We start from the raw sequence: 22,509 nt of genomic DNA, 5'->3' as shown, positions 1-22,509 counted from the left end.
CAAATATTTTGCCTTCTCTTTTGTTCAGGGGCCACCCTGCTTAGTCTTAAACCTGTCCCCAGCTGCAGCCATTTAGCTTGTTATCTTGATGGCAGGTGGATAACCTTAGTGTCATTCTGGTGACCACGCAAAGTTTATTTAGATAAACTCAGAAGTTTATTTGCAGTATAAACAGGGTATGATGAGAATCAACCAACCCCAGCAACCCACTCATTCTGTTTACTCAGCTATTGCTCCTGAAAAACAGAAGAGGTGACCATAAACCCTGTCAGGCATTCCCTTTCCATTGGATTTTTAAAGAGACTTCTAATTCAGGGGGCCTTTTTTGTCCAGTCATGAAACTTTTCATTGTACTAGCACTCTGCTGTAGCTTTTTCTCTAGCAGAGCTACCCCTCTTCCATTTGAGTTTTCGGACTGTGATGACCCTGATGTCTTTAAAGCTGTTGACACAGCACTGAAGAAATACAATGGAGACAGAGGAACTGGTAATCAATTTGCTCTATACATGGTGATGGAAGCCAAGAAAACTGTAAGTAGACTTTGAAAGAAAAAAAAAGTTGGAATTGTTTATACACTCTGAATCAGATTATATCCATCTCATTCATAAGAGAGCAAGCATGACAGCAAAGTGTCTTCCAAAAATGTTTTAAAAAATCAAGAAAATGACTTGCACAGTAAGATACTCATTAACATGACAAGCATGGTTGTATATTATGTTCTTATCAACAGAACTATGTGTGCTGGTGAATTGCTTATTAATGCAGGGACTAAAGAATAGAAAACTTCTATCACTAATACAATTTGTCTTACTAGTCCATTCTGTTTTCTCCTTTCTCTCTGGGGAATTCTACCCCTTTCCATCATCAGTAAGGTTTTCAGATCAATGGCAAAAGCATACTTACTTAAAACCCTAAATATTATCTTGACTTGGGAAGAGCTGGTATCACACACAAAAAAGAATGACCTGATAAAATTTGGCAACGCTCTGAATAAATTGTTTGTGACTATTATTTGATTGACACTAGTCCTGAGTCACAGATCTATCTAAAAGCACTAGGTGGTATTTTAGTCAAATAGAGTGTCAGTTAAAATTACAGTAGAAAAAAAGAATGAAACATGATCCTTTGCCTGGAGTCCTTCTGTATAACATTAATCTAACAGAAGGGTGTTTACCTCTGAGAGGCATACAAAGATGATATTACCATAATAATGACAAGCATTATTTTACTTGAAAACACCATTAGCATTTTTTTCTACTGGATTGGATTTTCAGATGTAAAACACAAGAAATGCAGTGTCAGAGAGAATATTTTGCACTCCAAAATCACAAGACACTTCCACCCAGATAGAAACTGACCTCAGAAAGGGGACATGAATTGCTAAATGCCTTACAGTAAACTACCCACATGTCCTGGCACCTATGCTCTGGTTTTCCTGTTTTCAAACTGGACAGATACTAGTTTCAGTATATTATCTTAAACAATGGTCTATTTTTAAGAATACGTATTTATTGCAATTATTATTCATCTTTCCTTTTCTTAAAAGATCTGAGGTGGAAATCAATTATTACTTTGAATCATTGATCTGACTATGATGTTAAGTGAAAAATAAAAGGAATCTGCAATAGAGATTTCCTCATATTCGATACTCTTTTTCCAAGAAGAGTATAGATTTTACTCATTGCTAGTCTCACAATGCTGAATGCATTAATTAAATAGCTGGTTATTACATATTCATGTATATTCATTATTGATAAGGCAATAAAATATAAAAGCTGACTGGTGAAAGACTGAACCTGCCCCAGTTAAAGGCATAGCTGTTCATAATAATAATGAAATAAACCAATAACAAATAACATACAGAAACAATGTCTTTTCTTGCATATTTCATTTACTCACTGAGCTGATTTATTGCAGATTTAGAGCACTGTAACAGAGAATAGAATTTCATTCTTTTTAAGTCCACATCCCAGATAGTATAATCTGATGCAGCTCCACAAATGTCAACTTGGACCTGCTGAGGATGAAGTCCATTATATTTTTAGAGACCCTTTCATCCTGCTTTACAACCTGCAACCATTGTATCAGGTACCTCTACACCTTTTTGTAGCTGTAGCAATACACAACAGGAATTAAGAGAACACGGAATATAATTCTGTGTCTACACCAGTGTAAATCCAGTATATTCCACCCACATCAGCTCAGTCTCACTTTCTTGGTACCACTAAGGCAAGAATTATCATTTAATTCTACCAGCAGTATCATTTGAGGATAACCAGTGTTAAAGTACAGCAACTGCCTGTGTTTGTATTTGAAAAGGCACATTGGCAGAGCACTTTTAGTGGCTGTAAGTGATTAGTAACTACCGGCTTTATATCTCCTCTAAAGGATGAACCACAAACTTTGTAGTGTGTCAATGTTACCTGTAGGCACAGGCTCACTACTCAATTTATGGCAAGAAGAAAATGCCCACTACTGATTTACCAACATCAAAAACATTCCCAGTGGTCAGGCCAAACTTTGCTTAATACTTGTCTGTATTTCATATTCTGGGATTCCTGAGGCTACCCTCATGAGCAGCTCAGCCTTTAATGCCTACAGGAAAATTGCAGGTACTGCCAAAAGCTGTCTCCAGAGCATATGCCCTCCTCGCCCCTTTCCCTCAAGTAGGCAGGGCAGCTTAAGTACCCTGTTACCATACAGTAAAGGCAGTTTGGGCACTGCCAGGCTGCCTGAGGGTTGCTGGCTGCTGTTTCTGGGCTGCCCGTAGAGTTGTACAGAAGGAAAGTAGACAGATCTGGGAGGAGGCCAAGAGTGAGAGTGAGGGAGTCAGACAGGAGCACAGTCTGAGTTGGTAATTATGCTAACTATCCAAGCAATAACCCAAATTTGCTTATTTGGAGTACATTTGAATATGAGTATAAAACCTAACCACTTCTTTCTGGTTTTAAAACCCTCGGTACTACAAGTTAAAATGAAGGTAGATGAGCATACCATATCTATTGTATCAACATACTATAATTGTAGGTAAGGGCTCAGTAATATAATTAGATAAGTTAATTATTCAACTGCCAAGATTTGGGAGACCTTGCATGGAGACCAGCAGCTAATCTGAAACCATAGTATAAAATATAAGGCAACAAATGGATAGTATTTACCTTTTGAAGCTCTTATCTTTTCACTTGATTTATTACTATGCAAACAATGACATGCATATTGTTTTTATCCAGGCAAGTCCTGACACACAATTCTATGTGAAATATCGAATACAAGAAACCACTTGTGCCATTGAGGAAAACAAACTCTGGCAAGACTGTGATTATAAAGTACCTTCAGAGGCTGTAAGTATCTGTCCTCTTTAAAAGTTCTCTGTACAGAAACATCAGCATAATGACCAGAACTGCAGTCACCTGGGGAAAAATACAGTAGAGAATTTAATGTTTTTAGCTGTGTTGCTTTTGAGAGCTTATATGACTAAAGTACAATAATATTTACAACTCTAAAGTTAACTACTATAATCATGAGTTTGCCATTATAATTTTGAATACGTGCAGAAGGGAACATTTCAATGCTTCAATAGGAAAGTTCACAAGAAATTCAACATAAGATATAAGCACTGTGAGAGTGTGAGGGCTGTAAAACTTTCTATTAATTATGTATGATGGAAACTTGCACAACCAAACTGACTCAGATCTGCACCAAAAAAATACTGACATGGAAGCCGCTATGGCAGAAAATTTACCAGAGCGCTTTTAGCAGTGCAAAGCATGTCTGGCTCATGCTACTAGAGAGCACCTAGAGGAGATACAATTGAGGGCATACATAGCATGCAGGAACACTGCACATTTCCAGTGGAAGTCACTGGTATTTCACACAGTACACGATGCAAAGAAAGGGATGACGGTGATAACGTAATTTGAATCAATGTGAAATGCCACAGTCGTTGCTGCATATCTTGTACTAGCAGAGAGGAAATTAGGTAAATACACAGCTTATACAGACTTTATTTATGAGGATGTGTTCATTTCCATTATTCTGACTGTAAATTCTTTAGCTGGTTAATACACATCAATCATGATACAAAGCAATCTTTCAAATTATCTGCTTAGTTCATCCCCTACTCTCCTCACAATCAACGAAACCATTCCTTTTCCAGTAACAAAACAGCAGATTAGACATAAATGTACGTATGAACTCGTTCCCCAAATTCAATTTGCAACTTTCAACTTTGTTGAATAGCTAGAGGAATATATAGCACTTTTATAGTATTTTTCTTCAGCAAGTCTAAGGCAAATGTTGTCATATGTTTTTGCAGAAAACAGGAGAATGCACAGCTCGAGTTCACATGTATAACACTGAAAAAACAAGTAATGTTTCACAAGATTGCAAAATTTTTCCAGGTACGTAACTCTCTGGGGCAGCATTCAACAAGTACGTTGACAAATAAGAATGGGAAAAATAATACTGAGACTTTCAGGTAATTTTAAAGGTAGAAGCTCCTTATCATTCTATTCAGACATTTATATATAATCTTCCATAAGCAACTACATGTTAAAGATAAAATTTCACTTCACTGTTATACACATACAGGCTAAGTCAGTGAAACACTGGCAGTTTCTAGGGTCATGAAAACCAGCATATGGGTGTGTAGTAAGTTCCTTCAAATACTGGAATTGCACCGAGTTAAAATGAGTCTATTTAAGACCAAAAGCATATCAATAACTTAGAGACTAGATACAACTTGTCACACTTTAATTTTCTGTCCTTACTTATTCAAGTATAAAATTGTGCCAGACATTATTAGAAAAAAACTTCAGATGACAAAATTGTACCTTAATTTTCTCCAAACTAAAAATGACTTAAATTATTTCTGTTAAACTTTACAAAAAAAAATATTTTCCCCAACCAAAGAACAAAAAAATTAATTTACAAAATAAAAATCTAACAGTGATGTAATTATGTAAGAGAGACTGTGCTATCTTTTAGACCTTAATAAGAAGCAGTATTACATTTCTTGCCTATAAGACATTCCTGTATGACTATTATGATCACATAGTAATTTCCTTTATGAGATCACATTTTTTTAAAGCTTTGCAACTGAGATCTCTATGTGCCTGTGCCTATGCCTAGTGATCATGTAAGACATAGCCAAGCCAGTTTTAGAATATCCATCTAACTGGTAGCAGGGAGCTAAGTGCATATTAACCACAGAAATATTTACCATGATTTCTGAGATGTTTTGCAGCTTACCTTTGTTTTTTGTTATTAGTTATCTTGCTTAAGGCTTAAATGGCTATACCAACAGCCAGTGTCCTTCTAGGAACTGCAGTACACACAAACTCCATGTTCTGCTATTTAATAAATGCGGCTTGGTTTAGACGCATTTGTAGGGCAATGGTGACATCTAGTTGCCAGTAGAAGGTGTGTGAATCCCACAGAGAATGCATGGGAAATTTGCATTTGAATCTTTGCTTAGAAAGTTAAAAAAACATACATAAATCAAATGAATCATATATACAGCCTAAGAAGCTCATCTCTTCTTACCAAGTTATAGCAACTCTGAAAAAAGGATACACATTTCTTCAGCAGTTATGAAAATGCTGAGACCACAGTCAGTTTAGAACTGTATGTGCTGCTGTTTTATTATCTCCTTTGTGATTACTCCCTGAAAACATGGTCACATTTTTCTGTAACATGTATACATTTGTCATTACTTGACTCAAAATAAGTGATGCTAGAAATAAGAAGGGACAGACTTTGTTCAAGTACCCCTTGGAGAGCTAAAAGAGTAAATAGTATTGCTTACACTGAGATATCTCAAATGTATAGAAGAGCCAAATCATATCCAAAGGATTCAAACAGAAAGAGTGAAACAATAAACCTCAACTGGTGAGGGATTTCCCTACCATGTTAGGTACCATACTGTTCAGCCTTCTTGGTGGAACAGTTTGATTGTACTGACCCTGGGCTAATTTCCTGGCTGGTACAAGCTGGCATAACTCCATTAAAGCCAGTTTATGTCAGCTGAGGATCAGGCACATAAATTTTACTTCAATTCTACAGAGACCACATATTGTCTCACTTTCACTCTCAAGCTCACTGAATCATGAAATTAATTTATGTACTGAACTATGAAATTAATTTATGAAAATTCAATCCATGATTATGAGAAAGGAAAGAGAGTTAATAGGATTAGTAGTAGGAAACAGAAGTTTGAGCATCCCTGTCAAACTTGCCTATCCACAGCCAGTCCAGTTGGCTAAGCCTGAAGGTAACACCAAGTGGTCACTGGCAGCCACAATGACTAGCTGGGGGAGTTCAAACAACACAGCAGCAGAATAGTTCAACTACAGTCCCTAAGGAGCTCAGAGTCAGAGCAGGTCACATGGGTGAGCCAAAACACTCCTGCCTAAGTCCCTATCCTGAAACGTGGTGAGGACAGTAAGCAGCTGCACACAGTGGGTGAGCTTTGAAGAATCTGAAGAACATGTCCTTAGTTGTAGCCTCCACTGGTTCTTCCCTGACTGCATAAGGGATGACCTTTCCTTAACAGTGTCAAAACTACATGCAAGGTTTTTCAGAGATTCAATGACTCCTGAACTCACTCAGTTACTCTGAATGAAGTTTGCTGCTGAAACCATGCCTGGATCCTAATGTCATGGATGGCCCCTGCTACCACAAACCAAAGGATGTTTCTAAATACAAGGAATGTCTTTGCAGGCCCTGAAACTGAAATATGGGTTTTGCTAATCACTCCAGTTAAAAGCAGGAAAGGTTCTTGCTCATTGAACCTTTTCTTTCATTCACAGATAGGAAAAATTAAACGTAAGGATGTTTTACATGAAGTCTTAATATTTTTTGGTTTGTTTCTTTTCCAGCTATGCCAAAGATAACAGTTACTGAGGCTACATGTCTTGGATGCTTTCATCCTATATCAAGTGACAGTTCAGGAGTGTCAGAAATTCTGAAACAAGCCATTCAAAAGTTTAACAGGCACAGTGCTGAACCCGCCCTTTTTAAGCTTGTGGAAATAAAAGAAGCCAAAAGACAGGTTTGTTTATGATCTTTCTCTAAATTTTACAAAAAAAAACCCAAAACCAGTTACCTCAGTTGTTTTATGGACACGTTTCTGATTTTAAGGTGGCTTATATTTCATAACAAAACCATATGAAATGCATATACAGTGTAGACCCTGTAAATAATTATCTTCATTTATAAGGAATCATAAATGGTTACCTACTGGATTTTCAGAGCTGTCAACTCTACAAACTGTTAGTAAACATATTTTTTCTTTATCTGCAGTTGCATCTAACCAGTGTTTAGCACCAGTTTATTTGCATTCAGTGCTGACACAGGCATCTTGTGTCATCTCAGATGCTTTCGGGTATGCAACTTGGCCTCTCCCTGCTGCTCCAGCAGGAGCAGATCTCTCCTAGGTTTTGTGCCAAAACTGCCAGCCTGCACAGATGTCTCATATGCTCTACAGCTTCTCAAACAGCAGCAGGCATCTATGTTTTTGCAATGCAATAGGACCCATATGTCAACAGCTGCTATACGCTATAGGATGGGTAAACGACATACAGGAAAAATGGGTAAGAAAAACAAAAAGCCAGCATGCCACTTGCTGAAAGATTTCTGCACACAGGAATATCTGCTTTGCAAGAAATGACTGCTCAGGTTGCAGAAATTCCATGTCATCTGGTAATCCATGCAACAATTATTTCCCTGTGAAAAGCTCTCCTATGTACTGGTGTGACATTGCTAGAAAGTAAAGTTTCTTATTTCTTACTAGTATATAATCCAACACCAAATACAGACCCTTTTCTTTGAATGTGTATGTATTTACTTAGCCAAAAAGCATCTTCTGGTCTCATGTCAATTTGACCCATGATTTCATTCAGACTGTCCTCTTTCTATTTACTGATGGCAATGATCCTCTTAGTGGAAAGACAAGCTTGCACAACACTTAAGCCACATGACAAAATATCACCTACAGACTGTAATCCAGCAGCTGGAAAGAGAACCATCATGTCAGTTCTGGCCAACAGAGACTAGTCTGAGCCCTCCACTTTAATTGATCTGTGATGGGAGGTTTCTATATTTGATTCTTATTTCCCCTTTTTAATCCAATGCTATGTGACTCAACACTGTGACATGGAGAGATTTCATGGGTGAGAAGCAGTAGCCACAGTGAGGAAAACTGAACGGCTTCCTGGAGAGAAAATGAAAAAAAGGGTCACAGATCTGAACAAAACAGCGGGTGGGCAAAAGTAAAGCCCAGGGCAGACACAACTATAGGTAGATGATAAACGCATGACACTCAGTAACAAATTATGCCAGCAGTATAAAGTTACATTATTCAGATACTGTTTTACTATGTCCCATGCTCAGGAACTTAGGATTTGCCAAGCTGTAGTAGTGTAGTGATCTATCCAGACCAGCTTCCTGTCACTGGGAGTAACAAGTAACAAATACTTTGGAGGAAAGTGCAGGAAACCAAGTATTATGAGGCTGCAGGCTTGCCAGAAGTGGAATCCAAATACAAAGTGCACTTCTAATATGACTTAGTTTACTTTCTGTATCACAAGGACAAGATGTTTTTGGAGTCCATGAATACTCCATGGCTCAATGACTGCAAAGTGATTTGATGGATGGAAGAGTAGTTTTGCTTTCTTTGCTAATCACATTTAAGAGCTTAACTTCCAAGTTTGTATTGGTTTACATACTGTATCTCCTAAATATCTGTTCCAGGTGGTAGCTGGATGGAATTACATAATTAAATATGAAATCGAGGAGACTAATTGCTCCAAAGACCAATTTCAAGATTTAACTCCAGAGTGCAAAACCACTTCTAGAGGTGTAAGTAATCTTCAAAATCTGTTTATGAAGAAAATATCATATTAACAAATAATCATTGAGATCTGCCTCAAAAAATATTTATAGTCTTGCTTCACTTTGTGAATGAAGTTTAAATCCAGCCTTGTAGATAACTGTCTATTTATGCAATTAGAACATTCATGTCTTCTCCGGAATTAGTGACTAAAGTGACCACTGATGTGTTTACAGATTACTCTATAGAATCTAAATAGTCTCACCCAAATAATAAATCCCTTGAGAAGTTCCTATCCAGATATTCAAGGAGTTACTTGGGTACAACCCAACAAGCAATATTTAAAATTAGCACTGTTTTTGCAGTTTAAGACATATTTTCTAAGAAAAGTAAGTAGCTGATTTATTACTTAACCTCTACCACAGTGCAAATAAGAGAGCTTCACAAGAATTTTATTAACAAACATACATACTCTAGCTAAACAATACTGCAAAACCAGGTACTTCCTCTCCTTCTCTCACCTGGAACAGAATTAACGGTACCAAAAATAGAGGGTTGCTCTCTCAATCATCCTCCCTGAACCAGCTCACCATGGGGTCAGACAAAAGCTTCTGCATTAGGTAGAGGGCAGGCATGCAGAGTCATAATGAAGAGTGGTGGTAAATGGGAGGGGAGAAACCACAGGAGTCCTGACTCACATCTGTTTCAGCTGTTGTGGAAGTATCCTGTTGAGTGTTACATTCAAGAGCCTCTCCTGTTGGAAAATTACTCCTTGGATTTCTCAAAAATGTTTCAGAAGCATTTATAAAAAGGGGAAAGAATGACAATACTGTGGTAAATGACAGGAGAGTGAGAATCAGACTAGCTGAAGCAAATCTCTCCACTACCAACGCTTGCTCTTAAACCTTAAGCAAGTTACTTAATCTGCTTGAGTCTGAGTTTCCCAACCTGTCACCTAGAGGTAATGACTTCTGTACACCTCACATAATGCAGGGGTGCTACCTCATTCACATACTGCTTTGATCATGCAGGATTTGTGGGATTGGATATTTAGCACTTATCCCCTGAACTGTTAAGCAACCTTGACAATAGATTGTTGACAGATATTATTAGAATATGATATTCCAAGAATATTCCATACCTTGGAATGACCAAATTCCATGGAAATTTTTTCATACCTTTATTCAGCTCAGTATTATTAATTTTGAAATGGGAGGACCAGAATTGCACCATGTATTCAACATGCATGTGAACTACAGAGCTATAGAGGGGCATAATGTCATTTTCTTTAACCTGGATAATAAGCCTTGACTTTTTTCCTAAAGGACTAGTAAGCAGATTTTTTTATGGATGACATTTTCAGTTATCTGTCATAGCCCTAAGATCTTGATCCCAGATTGTAACGGTCTTCCTTCTTATTCTACAGTTGATTAGTTTCCTTTAGAGTCTTTGACAAGGGACTTCACTGAAACCTTTTTGAAAATCTACATATACTTTGTCAACAGGTCTCTTTACCCACTTTTGTTGCCACTTTTGAAGAACTTTGACAAATCTGCAAAATACGACTTCTGTTTACAACAAAAACCCTGGCCTCTCCTTGATGTATTCATGCCCCCTAGTTCTTTCCTTATTACCGTTTCTAATCACTAGAATGGTACAGACATCAGTTTTATGGGTCTATAACCTTTTTTTAGAAAGAACAGGATCAACATCTGCTTTCTTCCAGCCCTAAGATATCAAGGCAATTTTAAGCAAATCATCTACCTTGGTTCCTTTAGATTACCTGAATAAATACAAGAAACTCAGTAATGTTTGATTTGTTAATTGTGTAATCTTTTTTTTTGGTCTTTACAGTTTGAGACAGAAATTCCAGTGAGTTTTCCATAAAATAGGATTCTGGCTTGTAAACCTCCTCATTTCCTCCTGTAATGAACATATACAAACAGTTCATTTAGCTTCTTTTTTATGGTTTTATTTCCTCTGAGTGGTCCTTTTGAACCTTGTTCATTTACTGGCTCTGCTGACTGTCTGTCAGGCTTCTTGCTCATAGAATCATTAAGGTTGGAGAAGACCTCTAAGAGAGAGGAAGAAAGGAAGGGAGGGAGGGAGGAAGGAAGGAAGGAATTGTTAGTAGCATGCTTGACTTACTCTGCTAGCAGGAAGGTATTAGGATGTGAGTGTGTTCAGTATTTCTAAATAACAAGGAGCTGTTTTGTGGTTTTTTTTTTTTACTCCAGCGTGTAGGTAAATGTGATACCAAAGCATATGAAAATCTTCATGCACAAATCGTAGATATTGCAAGCCAATGCAAGCTTCCAGGTATGTCATAGGCACTATCAATTTTAAAAGATCTGTAGTTTGCAATGTTTTTACAATTGTAAAAAAAGGAAAAAATAAAAATGCAAGAGATTTAAAACAGATAAGAACAAGAGAAAATAATTCTTCTGAGACCAAAAAAGCACTGCCTCTTAATGAAATATTACCATGGATTTTTTTCACTTCCTACAAGTATTTCATATGCAGCTGAATGTTACATTTTATCATTTGTATACTGCCCTATTTTTACGACATGGAGCTGGTTGCTGACTCTCATTTGGAGATTAACAGATACAAACTCAGAGAGCTTAACTGTGCTACAAAAATTAATTCTTTTTCCACCACAATGACAAGCAAGTTAATATCATGTTGTTTAAATAAGTAACTTTTGACTTCCCAGAGAGCTCCAGTACATTCTTTCGGAAGGCAAAGGAGTTGAGGACTTTAAGGTTTTGTCCAAAATTGATAATTTACCTATTGATACTATCATTGCTTATTTCATATTGCATGGCTATACTTACATTCAATACTTTTAGAGGCTCATTTTTTTCACACACTAAATAAATTGCTTAGAATTTATAGGTTCATTACAGTCAGACTCTAAAATCTTATTGTTACTTTTTCCTCCAGCCATCTCTTTGGACTCAGATTATCACAGCTTCAGAGCTTTGGAACAGGGAGTACAGTACTACCCCATGTAGTAAGTGCTGTATTCTCACGCATTCAGGCTTGTTTTTCTTCAAGAAATGAAGTCACTGCCAATAACATACACCTCTTTTTTCACCTGAATCAGATCTTTCCATATGTGTAGATGTTCCCTCTCTTTGTTTGCTAGCTGCCCAAAATTGGTATACACAATTCTTGTTTCTATGAGAAAACTGTTGTTGTGTCCAATGCGACACTTGGTGCTGATGCAGTGCTCTTTTTAGATAACCAAGACATAACGCCAATCATATAAATCTCAAAGAAGATTTGGTTTCACTTGACAGACCCAAATATGAAGCATTCCAGAAGGCAGGGGTTTATAACTAACTCTTTTTTCCCATCCTTTATCTACAATGAATAGTTTGTTCTTTAGATCTGAAATATGTTGGTTTCTTTCAGTTGAAGACACAGTAGTTCCTGCCACTCGCACTAATTGTCCGAAGACTATCCCAAAAGACAGTCCAGAACTGAAGGAACTACTGAAGGTTTCTATGGAGAAGTATAATTTGGAGAGCGATGATGATTTCTACTATAAAGGAGAAATAGAAGAAGCGACAGTTCAGGTTGGGATATACCACAGACATGAGAAACAGACATAGCAGCATTATTGTTAGCTGAATGTTAGCTAAAGTTTCTATTTAGATTTGAAATAATGTTTTTCTCTAAGTGTTGATACATGTGGTAACTGAAATATCCATGCAGTTTTTCTTGCAAAGTTTTATTCATCCAGAATCTTCCATTCAGAAGTTATTTAAAAATCTCTTGATCTTTTAATTTTTCTTAAAACGTGATTTTAAAACCATAGGGAAAAGGTTGACTTAGTGTATCTGATTTCTGTATATCCACCCCGCTTTCTACCAGCAATTGTAACATACCTTAGACTTTTAAAGCAGAAAAGTAGAAACTACCTACTTGATCCACCACACCAATACTCTGTATGTTATTTTGAGCACTGTCCACTCTACTGTAGCTGTAAGGTCCAAGAAATGGGGCTTCCCAATTTGCCTTAGAAATCTGTTAATTTATATATTGATTCCACTGCTAATAATACTGCAGCTAGATTCACAAGAGAACATCTGTGCATAACTTAAGGTATACAGATGAATACAACTGAATAAAGAACAAGAAGGAATCAGGACAATAATACTGATCAGCATTTACATTTGCCTTGTTTACTGTCCCAGTATATCAAAGCGGAGGTTTAGGACAGAATTGAAAATAAGACAGTGGAGTAGTTCAGAAAATACTTTGTCAGCAACTTCTCCTTCAACCACTGGAGAAGGCACTAAAAGCACACCAGAGTTTTTCTGAATAGTTCACGTTATCTTACTAATATCTGTGCTTTTTCTTCTTTTCAAACTTTTTTCTTCTTTTCAAACTTTTCATATCATGATTGATATTAGCATGCATACATTTTTAAAATAGACTTAAAAGAGACAGAATTTCATGTTTCGCCTGCTGTCTCTGAAGAAAGGTATATTGTCCTGGCTCTGTAAAAAATACTAAGAGAACTCATATCAGGCACATTCTTGAACCCATGCAGTTTCTCCCCTTAATGCATTTGGCAAATATGATAATTTTCAACTAAGCCTGTTCATCATGCACTTCATTTTACTCACATTCCACTTTTCTTACATCATATTTGGCTCTCTATAGTGGTATCTCCTGATGATTTCATTTGTTATTAATGAAATTACTACAGGCATCCAATAAAACAAAACCAAAACTGTGGGTCTGATATAATTCTGACCTTTCTGTTTCCTTCAATTTCAATGCTGGAAATTTTGAGAATGGGAACTGGACTCAATAAGTAAGTTGATTAGAAGTAGATAGGTATGCTGCCAGATATTTTAATATTGTTCTTAACATATGTTGTCCCAGTGGTCAGGACTTGTAGAATATAAGTAGTATAAATTTGTAGAAAAACCCTTTTCAATAAAATGCCTTTACCACAGAAAGCATTCTTGCTAATTTTTCAGGTGGTTGCAGGACAAAACTACCATTTAATATTTGCAGTCCGGAAAACAAACTGCTCAAAGAAAGAGTTCGAAAAACTTAATGAAGACTGTGAAGCCACATCAGACAGTGTAAGTAATGGTGGTGTTGCCAACTGTAAAGTTCCTAATGGACAAATTCATTTGCACCAGAAAATGTAAACACTTAAGTGAAATCACATCCTGAGTTCTGTTACCTCTTTCAGTAAACTTTTATTTCAACAAGAAGGACACCTTTCACGGTTTGTAACCCAAGACAGTGACAATGGCAGTAAAACACTAAGCTTAAACTGAGTCACTCCAGCTGCAGGATCAGTGCTCACTGCAAAGCAAAAGGAACTTTCTTCTTGAAGCAAAGAAAGGGGGGGAGGAGGCTGCTTCTAAATGAAATAGCTGCAATACTCCTGACTCTGTGGACTTGCAGCTAAGGAAAACATGAGATTGGAGTGTTACTGGTGTGCAAAGGAATGATGTTTCTGGAGTGCATGCTGCTGGTACTGGGAGAATGTGTTCCAGGCACCAGGAAGTAACGTTGATAGAGCCAGAAACCATTGACAATTAAGATGGTTGGGAGTGAGGCTTTATTTCCCCTCTCTTTTCCCACCATTTTCACAGTGCTTACCTGTGAAATTTTGAAGTCTGTTAGTGCAGCAGGCACTGAATAGAAATAAAAATGCCTTCCTCTATCTCAGTTTCCCAATTTTGAGTAGAAGAAATACCATGAACAAACAATATTTTTTAGGAATATCATGAAAATTAAATAATAATAAAAATAATAAATTAAATAGTCAGTGCTCCAAAAGTGCTGGAAATGAAAAAGAAAAATTTAAAGATCCAATGTCCAATCCAAAGTTGAGTTAAAGTGTTCACATTGGCATATAACCTCAAAAAGCTAAGCAGTGATGTGTCCCAATACAGAGGTCTCCATCACTAAGGTGGGTTTAATAAATATTTGAGTAAAGTTCCATTTATATTTGTATTTAAAAGTATTATTAAACAAATAATAATTTTTTTCATGCACAACTCTCTTCTTTTGTGTCAGATGTTTTGTTGCCTTAATGTGTTGATTTTTGTTTTGTCAATAGGCACCGCTGCCATGTGAAGCACATGTTCACGTGATCCCATGGGAGAATAAAATCTTTCCTCAGGTTAACTGCTCTAAAGAACGCTCAATGGTATGATTCCTCTTCATTACCCATCATCATAAGTAGAGCACAGTACAAAAGCAGCCATCAAATCCTATATCCATTCCAAATTATCCAATATCTAGTGCCAAAAATAAAGGAACACATAGTTATTTTAACAATCTCAGTAATGCCAATGGGTCAGGTTGAAAATTTCAGAATAGAATATAAATCTCTTTTTATCAGAACTTAGTTCTGATGATTGAAGGTTTTTTAATAAATGCAGGGACTCACATGCTCCCCAATGAAGAAGAGAAGATACGCTGAATAAAGTGAGATTGATTAACTTGCATTCATAATCAATAACTTCACTGTGCTCAGCACCTTGATAACTACCTATTAATTCATTATGTATCAATGAATAAATGCTGCTCCTCTTTGTTTTCACGACATATTGTATTCACATCAACTTTCAAATTTATCTCCATACCAAACAACTCTGATTTGCAGCAAGATAATGATCAGGCACTTTGGTGGACAGAAGTGAAATCCATGTTGGATGGTGATGGTAGACCATGCATTCAGTCTTTGCCTTCCAGTTGAACAGTGATGGGGAAATAAAGATTACTCAATAACAACTGAATGTTTCATATTATCAGCTTTAACCTCTGTGTGTTATTTCTAAGCAGTCTTATGAAAAGCATGTGTCAAATCCAGAAACAAAAAAATTAATAGTTACTTTTCATATAACAAAACCACCCAGATCTTTTGTATATTCTGGTATTGAGACTACTCAGGTGTGTTAGCCTTTAGCGTAAATTGTTTTTATACATTGGAGTGTTATACGCTAACAAGCACAGGGACATTAGTCCTGGAAATCAACTCTATTGTTCATAAATTAAAACCCGCAATACATGATTTCCTCTCTACAGTATCATTCCTGTGTTAAACTGGCAGAATTTCAGTGATACATAGATTGTTCTTTTAACATATAACTGCTAAAATACTCTGGAGTTATTTGGGAGGATGTTTATGTTTCCATGCTTATCACAGATAGAAAAGTTAATTATTTAGTTTACTTTAAAAATCTGATAACATATTTTTGCTAAATGGCTCATGTACTGCCATGAGCCAACTTCTGAATTTCCTAAATCTGAAGTGATTGTTCTTGTTCATGTAACAATATGGTTATGATTGTAATGTTTTTTAGACTGTACTTCTAAGAAGGCCTCCCGGATTCACACCTTTCCGAAGCTTTGCTATGCTAAGCCAGCCAAGTGAAATTTTATGCTCTGATAAAAATGAAGAAGAAAGGCAAACACCTGGCAAAGAAATGAGAAAAGACGGTGGACAGGAACCAGAAGGCAAAGGTGAACCTGAGCATAAACACAGGCTAATGTGGGCGTAAACACAGGCATGGTTATATAAAGGATCATGAGTCTGACAAAAGGCATAGGCATGAAATTGGTTGTGGGCACAGAACTGGCTATGGGCATGGGCATAAAAAACACAGTAAAAATGGTAAACGTAAATATCCAAACCCCAAACCTTCTGATGAGTCTGATGAAAGGGGTTTTAATCAAAACAAAACCATCCCATCAGCCAGTGCTGAAACAGCATCAGAGCTAGTTAATCCAGGGGTTGCAAGAAAGAAAACTAGTACATCTGCAGAACCACTAATTCTTCCTGATATTTCTTTATTTAATGGGTTGCCAGATCGCCCAGAATCATCTCTCCCCAGATGTCCTGGAAAACCATGGAAACAACTTATGGACCTTCCAGTTCCTCCTAGCCTTCCCAGAGAATTCAAAAATGAGGATCTGTTGACTTCTGTAAAAGAAAACGTTAATCCAGACACAGAAAACTCAACACCTCCCCAAAACAAAGACTTTGATCTCTTAGATGCTTTACTGTAATTCAAACATTGTAGGATCCTTTTCAAAAATTTTACATAGAAAAATATTGCCTTTTTGAAATGTATAAAATGTGAAGAGGCAAAAGGTCCTATTCTGTTAGCTAAGATACTCAAGTAGGTCCCCAGCACTTCTGGGGACCTGAGACCATACGGCAATACTCAGTATTTGCATATATTTGCAAAGATGTAAATTGGCCAATGGAACCAATGATTCAGAACCAGTCTAGTAAAGGGACCAGACAAGTCAATAGTCTTCTGCTGCAGAAGTTAAAATTGTATCTCATCTGCCTCAAGTTGCTATAAGCACAAAGTGAATCACTGCATCACATCTCATCATATGATGTTTAAAACAATAGCACAAAGAATTTTGAAGATTACATGAAGAATCTCAATCTAATATGGGTAAGAAAAAAGCAAGCCAATATAGAACAAGGATGCCTTTCTTAGATATCTAAAATAATATTTCTCTAATTTACTGGAGTGAATCTTTTTAAAGAACAAAATAAATTTAAGGAACCTGTTTTACATGTCAATTTATTTAAACAAATTAATATTACCACCAGTGTATCACTAGGAGGTTGTTCTGTTGAATGAGATAACAGGGACAGCGGAGAGAATCCTAAATAAAGCAGCTTTATTATTCCCTGTGTGTATTATGTTAACTACACAGTAGAGGCTATGATTGACAGATTTTCATGTGGCAGAGGTGCACAAATATTACAGATCAGACGACAAAATTGCAAACACTAGAGTTACCTAAAATTTGCCAGGCTTCTTCCTTTACAAGGTTTTGCATAATTTAGAGACTAGACTGAATTTTCTATTCTGGGTATCTACCAAAGGTTGAGTTTCTGGTGGGATACATTTGCTAAAAAGCACCAAATATTTCTGGCAAATTAAAATACATTTTCCCTCTGTACAGATCAAAGAACTTATTCAGCTGAAAAAACACCCAGCAATAAATAAATACTTTTATGCCACATCAGTTCACCAGTTTGAACCACTACTCGGTCCAATAAAAAGTTACTGAACGGGTAAGGTGCTACAAATGGTAACATTTCACTGATTTTGTTGTAAAAGACCACACTGTTGAAACCACAGTATAAGTCCTCCAACACAGCTGCAGAGACAGAAAGGATATTCTCTGAAATTGTTCATCCCAGAAGCTGGGATTGCTGTGGCATCAAGACTACACACTCAACAGCTGGGAATGCGTCCTTCTTTTGTGTACTATGCTTCTATTGCCATCGCCTCACAGGTGAGGAAGAACAAGATAGATGATGACTACTTAGAGAATGTGAAATAGATCATAGAATCATAGAATCTTTGGGTTGGAAGGGATCTTTTAAGGTCATCTAGTCCAATCACCCTACAGTGAGCAGGGACATCTTTAACTAGATCAGGTTGCTCAGAGCCCTATCCAACCTGGCCTTGAATGTGGATCAACAGGATCAGGAGGTCTTGGCACAAAAGGTCCAGGAGGATCTTGAAAGAGAAGATAGCTACAAGGAAAGGTCAGAAGACACAGAAGTGGAAAGGACAGAGGCCGGGTGGAAAGATATGGACGAGGTGAAAAGAACAAAAGAAAACAGCAACTTAGTGGCAAAAATGTAAATGGAGTGAATGGGATGGAGAAGTGACATGGTGTAAGTAGCATGGCCAAGGAGCAAGAAAGGACAGGAACTGGAAAGGAGAGGTAAGAGCAAAAATAAAAACCCTGTGCAGTCGGGGTCTCTCCAATCATGACAAGGAAGTTCCCTAGACATCACAGAACTGAATTCATTCTTCCTGAATCTAAACATTCCCTGGCAGCACAGGCACACTTCTCCTCTCCAGCACCTGGTTCCTACAGATGTAAACAGCCTTCTGCATTCTGTTGCTTACCCAGCTCACATGGCAGATGACTGCACTGTGATCAAAAGAACTCATCCCTGCTGATAATCCATGTTGAGGGGGAGTCACTATGATTTTGCACGTGCAATGTCTTTTTTTTGTCATTTTTTCTAACTGCATTAAAAGCTGCATTAAAATTATATTTAAAAAGTCACGAAGTCCAAAACTAGAAGATGTGCTTATGAGTATAAATTCAGCCTGGTTATGTTCATCCAAACGTTTGGTTTTGGGGTTTTTTTGTTAACACAGTGTAATTGGCTGCCATATAAGCATATACTAGATAGATAGACAGATAATTATCTCTCATGACTGGTAATATATAATCAGAAGTGCTCTACTTCCTTTCTTTCTGAAAGCAAAGTTACCAATCTTTAAGAAGTCATACAACTTTGCTGGAACCCCATTTTAAGGAAAGATATAAAAATAATAACTCCTGGATCTATCACTAATCAAATCCTGCATTTTTTTCGTTCATGCCTTTCCTTGCAGGATAAAATGCAAAGTCTATCTTTTCTTTCTAGCACATGACAAGCACTAACATTACAAAGCTAGGCAAAAGTAAGCCTTGAGAGTTATCTTTAGTTGTTTGCTGCTTTTCTTTTTTCTGAATATTAACTGGTATGATTTTGGAAATAACTGGGTATTCTTTGTGTATGCTGTATTATTAAAAGGAGTATAAGTTCCAAACAGTGTTTCTTTCAATTACTGTAGCAATTTAAGCAACTCATGCAAAATTACAGTAAAAGAAATAAAGATGCAATGGTGAGAAAAATACGATTTTCTTCCTATCACCGATCTCCTTCATCTGAATGAAAAGATAGTCACACCCTTGACATAGTCTCTCTACAGAGCATATGTACATGGCCACAAGTAGTGAGACAGACTGAGTGGTCAGAGCAGGGTAACAAAAGACAAGACTCCTAGATTCCTGACTGCCTTGAATTTACCATGTGCTATAGTGATGATGTGAGGTTTCATTAATGTTTAATACAAAGATGACAATTTCGACGTCTTGTTTTCATAATGTGCAAAAATAATTACTTATTAAGAAATCATTCTGGAATAAAAATCAAAGTGTTCCAGTCTAAAAATTTTGAAACAGAATGTTCTGATATTTTTAGAAGGGAACATTTCAATTTCTCATTGACGTGTTCCCACAGAAAGTTTTAATTATAACAAAACAGCACTTTCTGACGGAAAAATATGCTGTCAGAAAACTAGAGACCAGGCCTGTTTCAGATCTGCTGCTGAAGAGCTCTGCAAAACTACCAGTTTCTCCTCTCGCTGGAATGATGGAGGAGTGCTCTCTCCAGCGCACCGCAGTGCTTAACAAGTACTTCGCTCCTTGGCCAGCAGATGGCAGACTTTTTGCCACAGGGTTTTTATGACCTCCAAATTGGGGGTTTGTGATTGCCAGGCAAGGTTAAGCATAGGTTAAGCTTAGCATTCAGCGTTTCTTCTCGGTTCACTGTAGATAAAATACATCTGTGCAACCTGTTTTAAATATTAAGCTCTATCAATAGAGCATAAAAAGTTTGTCAGTTACATATTATGATCAAGGTGTATAAATAATGCTCTAAGCGTAATTTCATGAACATTAAAAATAATAGCTAGTCCTGCACCAGAAAAATTGCATTCTTACTGATACATATAATTGAAACTAGGAACCTGGGGTATGAAAAGATGTCTGAATTCAACCTCTATTCATGGTACTCCTGAGAACCAGAGCCACCTGATGGCTATTCTGCAGCTGTCTGGATGTAATGTTCTCTCTGTCTTGTTCATTCCATCTGTGACAATGAGACAAAATACGTATTTTAACTGACATATGAAAAATTCCTCATCTTTACTATGGATGGTCTATTGGATTTTTGGTATAATTCAGACATGACCTTTTAATCATGCCCAGCAATTCCAATCATCCTCTAATGCTATGTTCACATAGTGTAACTAGGCATGGAAGAGAGAAACACCTGACAACAGAAAATGGGGAGAATTAATAATGAACACTGGCATTTGATAAGATGTAAGAACCCATTTCTTTCCTTGTTTTCTCAGACAGCAAGATAATTGCTCCCAATTTAGGAATATCAGCTCTGAGGATAAAATGGGTTTAAGTGGCTACAGAATTAAAAATGACAACACTGCGTGGCCATTGTCATATAGACAGAGCTGTACTGAATCCAGTGTACAAATTCCTCAAATATTCTTAAAAAGACAATGAAGATAGATATTTTCAGTTCTGTGACCAGCTACTCACCCAAAACTCCTAATTCTGCTGTGTTTACAAGACTACATTAGTATAATTCAGCCTCCACAGTTTTAGTTAAGCTTTAAGTGAAGTTCATTTGGTAAAATGTAATTAATAATACAATGTTTCTACTGCATTCTAAAATAAGAGGAAGGCTGCTTTAAGGAGGAAAGGGTGTAGGTTTCCCTAATTGGGTAAGGCATCTTGCTACAATGAATAGTAGTGTTACTGCTGTTCCTGAACTGTTTTCAATCTACCAATCAGTGAAAACCTATACATAAGCACCAAAGGAGTAATAACTCCTATCAGTATGGAGTAACAGGGATTGTAAACCTGATAGCAATTTTTTTCTCTTCTGCTATGAATACAGATAGTGTTGATCTCTGAGTTGAAGATCAGGCATTGAACTACTGGTTTCACACAGCAAACTCCTTACCTTGCTGCTTCAGTTCAAAGTGAGTCACAGGGAATCAGAATTCCCCACAGATTCCAGAGTCATGCCAAAGAAGTGTATTTGTTTTAAAACTGCAGAGGCTGAACCCAAAATATATTTTATGTGAAGTCACTGTACAAATTCAGTGGACAACTCCCCGTCTTCCACTGGATGTACTTATTACAGGAGTCGTAACAGACCTCTTGGCTTGAAACAAAAAAGTAATTGTGTGAACAAAAAACAAGGGAGTGAACAAACAAAACTGATTAAGACAGGGAATGGATGAGGATGCATCTTTTATCCAGGGAGGACATATTTTTAACTAAAACTTAGATTACTATAAAAAATTCAAACAGTTGGGATAGACAAGAACAGAGGATTATTGATTTCAAGGGGGGAACATAATGCTTATCAACAGATCACGGGGAGCTATAGCATGTTTTTTAAAAAAAAAAAAAAAAAAAAAAAAGACCTTGACCTACATGCTCAAAACACTATAGTTCAGCACGTTGAAAAAGCCACCAGACACATGAAAAGAAATTTAAACAATAGAGGAACACTGTTTTATTTCTTATTCTAACCCTTAAGCATGTCAGCAGAAGTTAATTCTTTGCCATTCAATCCAACAGAAAAAAGACTAATGCCATAAAACATCACAGAGAAGTAAATCTATTATAGCTGAATTCTCTTCATTCTTATGTGCCAGCTGTTCTACTATTCTATGTATATTAATTAAAAAGAGTAGTAATGCTCACAAAATTAATAAAAATCAAGGGATATACCACAGGACATACCTCTACTTCCCAGGAATCAATTAAGTATTGGCAATATGCTGGGGGGGTGGGGGTGGGGGAATCAGTTCCAGAAGGTATCTAGAACTCAGACTGATCACTTAAGCAGTCTTGTGACTGCTAAACTAAAATCTCTTGTTTAAGTACAGAGGCCTGATTTTAAATTTTGCTGAGAAGCGTGTGCTCCCATTAACTTTAAATAGCATTGTGGGTACTCAGCATTTCTAAAAATCAGGCCTTAGAGCACCCAGCCAAAG

The 22,509-nt window shown here is 36.9% G+C and overlaps 1 protein-coding gene across 1 annotated transcript; it reads left to right on the top strand.

Moving 5' to 3' along the window:
* The first annotated feature begins 276 nt into the window (after positions 1-276).
* Positions 277-16,885, top strand: KNG1 (kininogen 1). Its single transcript, XM_010285428.1, is given in 11 exon segments — positions 277-530; positions 3,231-3,341; positions 4,316-4,400; positions 6,879-7,051; positions 8,752-8,859; positions 11,068-11,149; positions 12,251-12,414; positions 13,831-13,938; positions 14,931-15,020; positions 16,180-16,367; positions 16,369-16,885. Coding segments are annotated over 11 exon segments (1,821 nt in total). The 5' UTR covers positions 277-335.
* The last annotated feature ends 5,624 nt before the right edge of the window (positions 16,886-22,509 follow it).

This window comes from Phaethon lepturus, unplaced genomic scaffold (genome assembly GCF_000687285.1).
Source record: "Phaethon lepturus isolate BGI_N335 unplaced genomic scaffold, ASM68728v1 scaffold15004, whole genome shotgun sequence".
Lineage (NCBI taxonomy): Eukaryota > Metazoa > Chordata > Aves > Phaethontiformes > Phaethontidae > Phaethon > Phaethon lepturus.
Note: the sequence above shows the minus strand (reverse complement) of the source record. Positions and strands in the feature narration are given on the sequence as shown.